General features: G+C 41.6%; 1 protein-coding gene across 4 annotated transcripts in view; it reads right to left on the bottom strand.

The window, feature by feature from the left end:
- Nucleotides 1–5,240: 5,240 nt before the first annotated feature.
- Nucleotides 5,241–12,617, bottom strand: part of LOC147429181 (F-box/kelch-repeat protein At5g15710-like) — a 78,151-nt gene continuing 70,774 nt past the window's right edge. For all 4 annotated transcript variants that reach the window (XM_086495304.1, XM_086495303.1, XM_086495305.1 and 1 more), the window contains one exon: nucleotides 5,241–6,482. In XM_086495304.1, coding sequence (XP_086351430.1) covers nucleotides 5,356–6,482 — 1,127 coding nt within the window. In that variant the 3' untranslated portion in view covers nucleotides 5,241–5,355. The remainder of the gene's footprint in view (nucleotides 6,483–12,617) is intronic.

The following is a 12,617-nucleotide window of genomic DNA, read 5'->3' as shown; positions in this document are numbered from 1 at the left end:
GAACATAAATGGTGAGGCCAAGTCAATAAAGAAGCTACCATGGACACCCCATTAAAGGTACCTTTCATTGGGTACACCTTGGCTTTGCTACCCTCAAACTTTTTACCTTAGAAGATTGCCATCTTGAGCATCGGTTGCCTTGTAGAAAATTGAACTACTGACCACGACCTTCGTGAATTGTGAAACATCAAGTCCAAATACTCTTAGATAATGAACTTTGAAGCACATCCTCTCTATTATCTGACCAACAACAATGAATTGGTGCGCTCATCCATAGTGTTTTAGATTTGTTTGATTGGTTCTTTGCCTAATGCATGTGCCTTGAACGTAGACCCATGGGTACAAACAACATAACTTCGAACTTCAACGCAAGGGTCCAAACTATTTATAGGGAGCAATGCTTGTCCCTCTCTACCACTCACAAGACTCTCTTTGCCTAAAGCTAGTGGCGACAGTTGCCTCTTAACTAAAAAGCTGGCATCGGAGTCACTGTGGTCGCCACCACGTGTGCCATGCTGATCTCCTCTGTCAAGTCCTCATCATTGTTATCTCTATCCCGCTTGCCTTTGCCTTTGTCTGCTTGTGAGTTCTTGATTTTGTCTTTGGCTTCAGGCTCCCGAGCCAAACAAAGCGTCATGTCACATTTATAACAACGGTTGACGGACCTCATGGGTATCGAGGCAACTAATTGAGTATTGTTATTGCCATCTTTGTTAAGCTTGTCTTTGCCTTTGTCCTCTAGTGAACTCGTGCATTTGCTTTAGACTTCGCAATCTCTAGCCAAACAAATTGACAGCTTCCTTGAAAACTTCGCCAACGCATAGACCACTAACTGGAAAGTGGTCCATCTGCTTTCCATAGTTGATAGTTGGTGTTGGTCATCGATATCATTGATGCTCAAGCAAGGGGGGGCCATGTTGAAGTTGCAAGATCTGAAAATATTGGGTCTATTCTTGCACTCCAAGGAGTGGCCGTAAAAACCAAAGGGAAGGTAGCTTCAAAAATTCACAATCCAAAACACCTGGACGGTCATACGTGGGGGTTTCACGTTACTACCCAATGGGCGCTCACAAACCCGTAGCAAAACAGTGTCTTAAAATGCTAGTGAAGAGGGGAAATGTGATGTTGTTGGCAGTTGGTGGACCAAGGTGTCTCCGTCAACGGCCACATTGCAAAACACATGCGGGGGAAGGAGGGCATTGTTGATTGCTCGCGTTTTGAAATGCTGGTTGAAAAACACTAAGCTTCTTGCGTTGTGGTAGTCGATGGTGCCACAAATGTTTGCGTTTCAAAACGTTGGGAGCAGTGCAACCTCAACGAGGCACTGGGGGAAAGCAGCAATGAAAAATGTAGGAGCTCCCTATTAGCAGTGTTTTAGAACACCAATACCAGAGAATGGTGAAGTGTGGAGTTGTCGGCAAGGGAGTGGGGGGGAGGGTTCTCTTCACCTTCTCAACGGGTTGCCTTGCTCCACCAAGGCTCTGATACCATGTCAAAGTCGACGATGTTGAAGCATAGAGACCAAGAAGAGAATGCACCCGGGGGGGGGGAGAGAGAGAGAGAGAGAGAGAGAGAGAGAGAGAGAACCAACCAACCTTGGCAATGAATTGACGGTAATACAATGGGGGCAAGGTGTGCTTATATAGCCAACTTAGTAAATTGCCCTATCTAGACCTTGACAAATAAGTAAAATAAATACGTAAAAGCTAAGATAAATATTGGGATTACATTGGGGAGTTCACTTGAGATGCCACCCTTTGATGCTTCTTTTTAGGTGTCTCCTTTCTTTCCGAGAAAGTTGAACACATTTTCATATGAAGGAATTGATTTGTTACCACATTCACAAGTCAATAATCCACTCTTTCAATCTCTTGTGCCGTCATACTATATGAGGGAGATGTGAGTCTTGACTTATTGTAAATGTGTCAATATATCATGGCATTGACTTGTAAGATCATGAATGATTGCTCATGTGTGAAAGCATATAATGGTGGTACCACTTATTGCACTTTTTGAGTAGTACCTTCAGAAAAAGTGGGATATGGTAAAAAAACTAATATTATGTGCTTCAATTATTGAAACTCACAAATTTTAAATTCATTATTAAAATCTCTCCATTTACATATACTATTGGAGGTAATATCTGAAACATGAAAATGGGGTTTTTAAAGTGTTCCAACGACTAGGATGGCACTTTTGAGTACAACTAGATATAGCTTTACCCCTTCTAATGCCATATTATGAGATGGTTAATTGATATTGATCAATGAGGAGGAAGTGATTCAAAAGAGATTACTTAGATCTTACTAGAAACTACCTACAATGATGGATTCTAAAAGATTGGTATGGTTCTCTCTTATCAATTTCCCCAAACAAATATTTCTTTGATGGGGATCAATGATCGCTCTCTTCTAAAAAAAAAGGGCTTGGTCAACCAATCGAACTCATTGGAAAAACCAATTCTTTGTTTTACTATCGGTATCAAACTTGTCAACCAAAAACCCAAAAAAAAAAAAAGACAATGGTGAATCATCTTGATGGAGCTAGTTCTTGAAGAAAGTTAATTCTTTCAAAACTGTTTGAGGTGGAGGTAGGGCACCGTTTGGATCTCCTCTTACCAAATTTTTTTGAACGCAGGTACCACTTTGGATTATTTTCAGGTAACTTAATTGTCAGTGTTCGAGAAAAAATCATTTTTCCAAGCATACAAAACTCCTTTTCTTGAATTTGCCAAGAGGAAATTTTAGGAAATCAGTTTTTTTTCCAGGTTTTTGTACTATTTTTCTCTATTTCAAGAAGGAAATTCTTCTTTTCCCCATGCTCTCAACCCGCATTTTTATATTCAAAACGACACAATATTAAGCTGAGACACATTTCTCCCAAACACTGCTTATTGTATATATGCGAAAAGATCTCTATGTCTCCCCCATTTCGCTCACAATTATTGACAAAGCAGTCGGATAGCTCTCAATTGTTGGGCTTTTCTTCAAGGCAATATAGTAAAGTGGCACCAACCTATTTAGGATATCTATGAACAACTTCCTTTTGTCCTCACTTGACGATTCACATAAGCTTAATTGCCATTAAAAGCCTGTAGATTTAGGTCCCCAACATCCAAGATGCAAAAGGGAAGGGTCATGGTGTAGGAAATGATAAGCCTTTGGGTACTAGAAAGTCAAAAGACTATATTCTCAATCTAAAGAGGTTGGTCATCACCATGCATCATTTCTTTGCCTTTCATTATCTGTTCTTCTCCTTATGTATGTAGGCCTCAAAAAAATTTAATTTGTCTTGAAGCCATTTGGAGCTATGGTGAGACAATAGGAGCCATTGGGATGACGTCTCTACAAGTTAAAAATAAATGAAGATCCTTGCAAAGCATCTCAAAGTGTGCGATCCGTAAGTACGAGTCTAGGGGAGTAAAATCCACATGAAAGTGGACAATCAACATGGTTGGCATGTCTATGAAAAGGTAGTTGACATGCATGCAATATGCGGCATTTGTATTCTTCTTCTTGCGTGCCTTTGTTGCACAGGTGGATGTGTATAGCTTCAGAGATAAGGCAATGATGGGTTTAAGTGGATACCTTCCAATCATTGTTTCCTCTTTCTTGAAATAAAAAAAAACCAAGACCATTCTCTACACCTATGCACCCAAAAGATCAACCCCCCCCCCCCCCCCCCCCCCCCAAAAAAAAAGAACACCTTTTTTTGGCAGGCCATCTTTGTTTAATTAATATTTCTTATGCTTGTCCTTGACCTTTCCTTCTGCATTTTCTTCACTTTTGAGTTTTCCTGCGCTTGTATGGACTGAATTTTTTTTTGTAGCAATTAGTAAAGCAACCAACAAAAATGTGGATGTATAAGAAAACCACAATACACCTGCAGTTCTTACTCATCAGAGGACATAATTACTACCAGCTAGGAGAGTTTATTGTACTCATTACCTCAATATTTAAATTTGCATTCTTTTAACACTAGAATGGTAACCTAACAGGACATAAAAGTGTTCTTTCAGGGTTTTGGGAAAAAATTCCAAAACCATAGTAGATCCACTCATTTTGAAAAATGCTTTCATGAGCTTATAGTTCAATAACTACTACATATGGAAAAAAATGAGAAACTTTTAATTTTTCTCATCCCTTGGTCACTACAAGCCTCCAAAGTTGATGGACCATTGCATTTTGTCCAAAACAACAATTTCTTACGGTTGATTGCATATAAATAAGAGTGGAGATTTTTGTAGGACATGAGATAAAAAGCCCCGTTAACTTCAATGGGTTGGTGACCAAAACATATGGTTGCTTTTACCTCACTAATTTTTTTTTTTTGGCAAAAAAAATAGGTACAAAAAAGTTGCATTTTTACCATTCTATGGACCTATCATCAAAGTTTCTATAGTCACGCTCAATACAAATACTATATACATGTTTTCTTAGTTCTCTTTGGGCCTCTAGATTAGATATCGTTACTACCTAAAAAATACACACAATTGGCCTAAGAAACTAGCAATATTGAGAAAGTTATACTTGCTACTCTAAAATGTATCGTATTCTTCAACAATAAAAAAACTTAACCATCATCATATACTATGCTATATAGCATATTAGGTCCTCCAAAACTCAAGGAAGATTAGCTTTATGTTATACATTACACTTACACAATCAAAATTGAATTTGGATATCAAGAAAGCCACCAAAAAAATCATAAAAATGCTAATTTTGACCAAAAAACAAGATTATGCGATTCTTGTAGATTGGTCATAACTTTCAATTTTAACGCTTAGCTCTCCCTACAAGCATCAAAACATGTTGAGAACTATGAAAGTCTAACCTCTAGCTATCTAAACCTCACAAACATGAAGTTGAGTGGTATAGTTGCCAAAAATTGAAAAAAAGCCAAAAACAGGATCCGTTTTTTCAAACAGTTTAGGTTCAAAAATGTTGTGCAAGAGTAAAGTTAATGGTGAGATCGATACTATAAAAAAAATGCTAAGTTTTTTTCAACTCATAAGGCAACTTTGTGGATATATAGCACCTAAAAATTCATTTTCATACTCTTCAAATAATTCAAGCAAAATGGTCACTTACCAGGACACAAAAGTGTCCAAGAACATAAAAGTGTCCAAGAACATAAGTGTCCTGTTACCATTCTAGTGTTAAGCAGCATGACATAGAGCAAGAAATAATAACCAAGTGTTCTAGATGACTCAAGGGACAGTTCACCCCCCAAAAAAAAAGGATGGCAACAAGTGACATTTGTAAAACATTACTAATCGCTTTCCATTACATTTGGGCTTAAGGAATTTGAGAAAAGGAAAAGAATTGGGAGGCAGGGGCAGGGGGATTCCCGTCATCAAGCCTTTACAACAAAGCAAGGTTGGACTGGAAATCCAAGAGGACTGAGTGGGTTATGTGCATATTTGCTAAGAAATTTTGGTGAAGACAGATGGAGTGGGCACGGTGGTAGCCACCACCATCTGCTACTGTTCATATTATACATCAAAATAGGTAGCGTTACGCCATCGCTAAAACATACAAGGCCTGCCTCCCCCATGCAAGAAAAATGCTCCCCACCAACAGTCCAAGAAAACTTCTGGAAAAAACAGTCCGGCATTTGTTCAATTTTTATACATTCCTTACATAAAAAATCAACCTTCCAAATTTGAATAGTCATCATTTGGCCAAACTCCTCCACTCCCGCCACAAGAAAGAGGTCCCCATTGTTGTGTATCAAGTGGGGAGAGCTTATCGATGTCGGCATCTTAACTTCCATATCGTGCCATGTTGCCTCTTCAATATTATACGCAATCAAACCTAGAGGCCAAAAAGAAAGGCAAAACAGAAAGCCTTTGACGGTCGCCATGCCAGCAAGCATAGCAACCTTTGAATCCAAAGTGGAATTCATCTTCCAAGAATTGCTTTTGGAGTCGTAGTGTTGGGAAACCAGCGAGTCACCATCCTGTGCAACAAGTACTCTATATCCAGATCTATCGGCATTCACCATCATCCCAACAACATATGGGCTTTTCATATCCATCATCGGTGGAAGCTTCCTGTAAGATCTGTTTATGGGATTAGAAATTACAAGAGCGCGATTCGGCCACGCTACTTCCTCAGTGCAGACAAGACCCCCTGCGGCTGTAATCATGTGATAGTCATGAATAACGTTACTGGAGTGCGACAGAGGAACAAGATGCCATTTGTTTAATGAAGGATTGTAGGCTGCTGCTGCCTGGATGTGCCAATGATCTGTGAACATGAGAAAGAGGACCTCTGCAGGAGAATTATCAACCCATTTGGCGAGAAACACGGTTGATTTGAGGTTCTTCCTCCATTTACTCGAAACACACTGTAGCTTTAGGATAGTCCAAAAAGGAAGAAAAGACAAAACATGATCCAAAACATGATTGGGCATCTTACTCCAGATAACTGGATCCATGTTCATTGTGGAAGCTTCAACACAGGTACCACTATAAGAACCTGTTTCAGATGATAAACATCAGTGCTCGAAAAAAAACCAAGGTTTAGTGTAATTACAATTTTTGAGATTTACCCTAAATATTGAACTCGAAGGTGAGAAAACCTACAACTTTAAGAGAAATTTAGTGTAAAAACCTTCAAATATGGTTTTCAAAACATAGAGCATAACTCAAGTGTCAAGAACCAAAAACTAGAAAATTGGTGAGCACTCAAAAACAATAAACTGTTTGATTATTGATATGTAGTAATCCCAGCTATTAGCCACCTCACACAACACATGGCTGACAAAAAAGGAAAGACTTTCTATACATACAGAAAAAGAATCACAAGAAAATAGAATTTGTGCAAATGGCATGCACAATGCAGCTACTTATGTGATGAATCTCAAACGGTGAGATGACAAAAACCACTGAACACCTTATGTTTCGATAAATAATAGATGAAAACAAATAAAATTGCTTTACAAATGCTCAGGAGAGAGGCTTACATGACTGAAATTTTGAGACAAGCACGACAATCACAAGGACAAGATAGCACAAAGACTTCAAGCCCAGATTTCAAAAATACAACAACAAAAGGAAAAAAGAGGAGACGGGCACCACGTGCCAATAGAAAAGGACAGTTTGAACAAACTTTTAGCAATTCAATAACAACTGAACTAAGAGAGAGAGAGAGAGAGAGAGAGAGAGAGAGAGAGAGAGAGAGAGAGAGAGAGAGTGGCGGAATTCTACCCCAGACAGTATTGGCCCCAAACCTTGGCTTTCGGTATTTCTTTATATTGCATCAACACAGTACAAGCCGGTACTCCAGATTATACACCTTCTCTAGGAAGCATGCCAGAGAATGAGCCCTTCGCACATATTTAAAGGCCCTTGGCCTATGAAAAGCATTTTACATGAAAAGCCTTCAAACTCAAAAGCTTCTGGTCCAAAAGCAATGCCAAAAAGCTGTCAACGTAAATCACGGAATTCTATACAACTGCCACGTCAGCAATCAACGCAAAACATGAAAATCTGTACAATCTGCCACGTCATCATGTAAGCACAATTTCTTGGTGTGTGTCTGTGTGGGTCTTGCTTTATTTTAAATCCTTTATGTCACTGAGGTCCCATCGGACGGGGTCCCCATAGGTTGGTAGGACTTCTTCAGACTTCTTCTGTTACTTACTCTTCTTAGGTTTAGACCCTTTGACCGTGATCTGCAAGTTGGCTCCATTCTTCAGGGCTTGACACGTCAGCAATTTGTGACAATCCAAGTTTGTTACAATCTCTCTCTTTCTCTCTCTCGTATATTCTCCCCATTGCTCTATGCTACCGTATCGTCAACTTTGCCACATCCTTGAAGCCTAAAAAATAGTCAATCCTATGGTTTGACCCCATCCTTCAACTCTTTGGTCCTCTTTTTCTTCTTTTCCAAATGGTTATGTTGAGTCAACCTCATAAAATGGTCCTTCTCCTTACCATAGATGGTACCAAAAGTGCAAGAATCAGTCTCCGAACTGTCTGAAGAGGACGAGGTGTCCTACTCAGAACTACTAGATTGCTTTTTGTGCTTTCTAGAGCTCTCTTTTTCTTGCTTGCCTTGGTCTTTCTCCGCTTCTACCACCTCTTCTCATCCTTGATGGAATCAAAGACGACGAAGAACTGCGGTCATCCTCGAAGCAAACCTGCTTCTTGCATCCACTAGCTGCCTCGAAAGTCGATTTTCAGCCTAGGTAAGCAAGACAATCCTCTGACTTGCTTTTTCTTCCAAGAGTGCTTTCTAGGTTTCATCATTTGACTTATCTTTTGCTCGAGAGCTTCATCAAACTCTTCTTGCGAGTACAGTTTCTGCTTTTCTACACTCGGCTTTGCTCAATGTTGCAAACCAAACTCATATATGATTCTTCCCATACTTGTTAGGTGCAGCGGAAGTGAATGTTGAACTTTGCTCAAGATGAGTGCTCCGAACAGTGCTCAAGGTTCCTTTTACTTACGGAAGGCAGAGCCTTCTGTGCCTTTAGTGAGAAAATGAAAGATACAAACAAAGTGAATGGACACTGTGAATGGAAGTGCATGAGATTGAGAGATAGAGAGGGAAGAGAATACGACACCAGAGAGGTTGTCAAACCCTCCTCCAAGGGCCCCACTCTCTATGGCGAGAGCGGTCTACTTATGATTGCACAAATCTCTACAATGCTTGGACTTGCCGACGATGTCGACGATGATGAGGACGACGGCGAGATGGGCTGAAATCTGAAAATGCTAAGGGCTGATATCTTTATCTGCTGAATACTGACTCCATGTCGGTGACGATGTCGATGGCGACGATGTGACGACGACGCGCTGAAAACGCAGATGCTGAAAGCTGCGTTTTCCGGGCTGAAATTGTAAACTTCGCCGGAACTGACCGTGTGGCGAGGATCTGCTGCCGGTGATATCTGCGAGGTTCGGGAGTCGTTTTGCGGAGTGGAAACTGAAAACGCTGGTCTTCTTGTGAACTTGTCGCAATGGGATTGCAAAAACATTGGCTATTATGCTGCTCCAAAAACGCTACGCTGATCTGCGGTCAATCTGCAAAAACGTCAGGTGTCTTGTTGTGCTGATGCAAAATGCTAGATGTCTTGCTTGGTCTTGTTGTCGCCAGGTTGCTCTTGATGAAAAATGCTGGGCTGATCTTGGGTCGGTGGCTGAAAACGCAAGGGTTTAGCGCCAGTGGGGGGTCTTGAAGGTGCCTATTGAACGCGAAGTTTCTGCAGCCTCTACTACCAGAAAGTGCTAGCTCTGGTTTGCTTATATAGTATCTTAGCAAAATTGCCCTACCTAGTTTCCAACAAAAGTCACTTAATAAATAAGTGAAAAATGTCAAAAATAGGAAAAACAGGTCTAATGCACTGGAAAATTCCCCTGATGGATTCTGATGGGAATGCTGATAATCATGCTGTGTGCAACCAGAGGATATGCATCTACTCTAAGTGTCTGGACATGCACGGTCTGCAAACAGACTCACAAAAGTGCCAGATCACTTCCTATTCTAGACCGACTTGACTGACTGAACCCTGGTCATGCTGTAGCTTGTCCACGGACACATAGGGTTGGATGTGTCACGTGACATCCCCTCCTTTTCAAAGTGAGGTAATGGTACCGAACTGTATGGCGTCGAGCGAGATCGCCAATAGGGTTTGGAATCCTAGAAGGACTCTTCGTCGGCGCACTCTGATGCGTGGGTCGTGCTGTAAGGTGCAGCGGAATGAATGTTTGAACTTTGCTCAAGATGAGTGCTCCGAACTGTGCTCAAGGTTCCTTTTACTTACTGAAATGAACGCGGAGAATGGTTCTCTCGGCCACACGGACCCCCTACAGACACGCGTCGGACGAACTACCCGACTATAGCCACCATCCGACAGCTCCCCCGTGCTGGGGCCAGCGTTCGAGGACGTAGGCATGCATCTCTAAGACCGAGCGTCTCATACCACCCGGCCTCACCTCCTCGAGGTGACCTTGTGCATTCCTAGCCTCGCGGGCTAGCCATTGGCACTCTTGCCAGTGGGGGTCTATCCTTGCAAATGAGGCCTCGGCCCCCCTTTAATAATAATGGCTGGCCACACTGGCCGGGTTCACACTACGTCCATCCGAACACTGGACTCCCATCCCGACGGCATCTGGGCTAGATCCCCTCTTCTATGAGCGGGACATAACATACTTCCCCCCTTAAGAACCATTGATGTCCTCATCAATGAAGTGGGGATACTGAGCTTTTAGAGCTCTCACTAGTTCCCAAGTAGCAAACCTTTAGGAAGATAATGTCCCAGGTTCACCGAAACTCTAACACAGCTTAAGAATAATGACTTTTGAGTACATGGATAACACACGAAGATGTAGACCTATGCCAAGGAACTGGATGAGAGTTTGTTATACTCTCTTGAGCGCCTTTTTGTGCGCAAAGATACTCCGACACGAGAATCTCTATTTGAGATGTGTTCGGTAGAAGAAATTTGAGTTTCTCTACGGAGAAGAGGTTTTATGATAGTCGTTGATCATTGAGTACGCTATGTGCTTTTACCATTACAGTAGCAACTTTTGGTTGCGGTATATGTTTCTCCATGAGCAGGTCAAGTAGCATTTACACACTGCTAGAATAAATTCGAACTATTATGTTCGTAAGAATATAGTTCGCCAACCGTTTCAAAATGGTAAGAATCAAAGAGGGTTCGCTCTATTGTGAACCGGGTTTGAATGTATGTTCAGAAAATGCTATGGCTAGAATCCTATCTGCCTGAGATTTTGCAAGGCGTCATTGATGCTCGCAAGGTGAATCATTTTTTATGATTCTGTAAGGAAGAGACTCTAATGTACATCAAGAAAACAATGCTGGTGGTAATAATTCGTAGGAGGAAAAGAGTGGAAGGAAGTGCTGCCGTGCACAAGGAATCTTCAGATTGGAACCGTCCGCCTACGTTGAGCGACGGCCCGGAACAAGAACCTTCTTTAAGGTGATTGCAAAGTGTGAAAGAAAGACATCGAGCTTAAAGCTCTATGACTTGGGCATTCCCTATGTGGGAGAACACAAGAGGTTTAATATCCTCTGGGCTAACAACGCAGGATTATGCGCAAGGACAGATACCTAGATTGATTTCTAGGAAGATTATTCTTCTTGAATTTGAGAAGACGGAATCAAGTTAACAGAGTCTCGGATAAGAAAACCTTGGATCAGAACAATTGGCCTACCCAAAGCAAAGGCCCGGAATAAGAACTTACTTTGGTAAGATGACACACTATGTCTGCCGCAGGAAGATTCACGTGAGCTTAATGCTCTCGACATGCCCTATGCGGGAGGACACAAGAGGTTTAATATCCTCAGGACCAATAGCGTAAGGTTATGCGCAAGGACATAGATCTAGATTGATTTTTAGAAGGATTATTCTTCTCGGGATTGAGAATGTGGGAATGAGTTAACAGATTCTTAGAAAGACGTGAATGACGAGTTCTTATGTTAGATGCAACAAAATGAATGTTTGTGCTTTGCTCAAGATGAGTGCTCCGAACTGTGCTCAAGGTTCCTTTTGTTCTTATGGAAGGGAGAGCCTTCTGTTCTTAATGAGAGAATGCTATGATCACAAACAAAGTGAATGGACACTGTGCGTGCAAGTGTATGAGACTGAGAGATAGAGAGAGAAGAGAGATAGGACACCAGAGACGTTGTAAAACCCTCCTACTCTCGTCGGCGAGAGTGGTCTACTTATGATTGCACAAAGTGGTACAAACTGCATGCATGAGACTAATGCAAGTCTAGGCTATGTCGACGATGACGACGGTGATGACGAAGTCGACCTAAGGGCTGAAATCTGCAATCTTTCTACTGCTGTCCAAAAACGCTATGGGCTGAAATCTGCGACTAGTCCAAAAATGCCGATTTGGGGGCTGTTTTCTGTGGGTCTTTGTCGCTGAAAATTTGCAGGTTTAGGGCTGAAAACTGAGGTATCTTTAGGCTGAAAACTGATGGTCTATCCGGGCTGAATTTGCCACTCTTTAGGGCTGATCTTGCTAGTCTTTTACTGCTGCAAATTGTTGCATTGCTGAATCTGCAAAGGTTGAAGTTCTTCAAAAAAACGCTAGGGCTGCTGATGTCAAAAACGCTAGCTTGTCTGCTTCTTCTGATGGCGATGGATGGTGATGCAAAATGCTAGTGGCTGGGGTCTTCTGGCGATGGTGTGATGATGCAAAAACGCCAGACTGAGATGCTTTCCAAAAACGCTAGTGGAAGGGGGATCTGCTGCTTGGAGGGAAGGTCCACCAAGGCTTGGTCTTGCTAAGAAGTTGCCTGCTGAGCTTGGCTCCTGTTGCCTCTTCTGCCAAATAGTGCTAGCTCTAGTTTACTTATATACAAACTTAGCAAAATTGCCCTACCTACTTTCCAACAAAAGTCACTTAAAAATAATGAGTGAAAAATGTCAAAAATGGGTAAAATAGGCTAAATGCACTGGAAAATTCCCTTGATGGAATATGATGGATTCTGGTGGGAATACTGATGATCATGCTGTGTGCAACCAAAGGATATGCATCTATACTAAGTGACTGGGCATGCACGGTCTACGAATAGACTCACAAAAGTGCTAGATCACGTCTAATCTAGACTGACTGGACTGACTGAACTCTG

The sequence above is a fragment of the Adiantum capillus-veneris genome, chromosome 22 (assembly GCF_014529385.1).
Source record: "Adiantum capillus-veneris isolate H3 chromosome 22, ASM1452938v2, whole genome shotgun sequence".
Taxonomy (NCBI): Eukaryota; Viridiplantae; Streptophyta; class Polypodiopsida; order Polypodiales; family Pteridaceae; genus Adiantum; species Adiantum capillus-veneris.
This window is presented reverse-complemented; position numbering and strand designations above follow the sequence as displayed.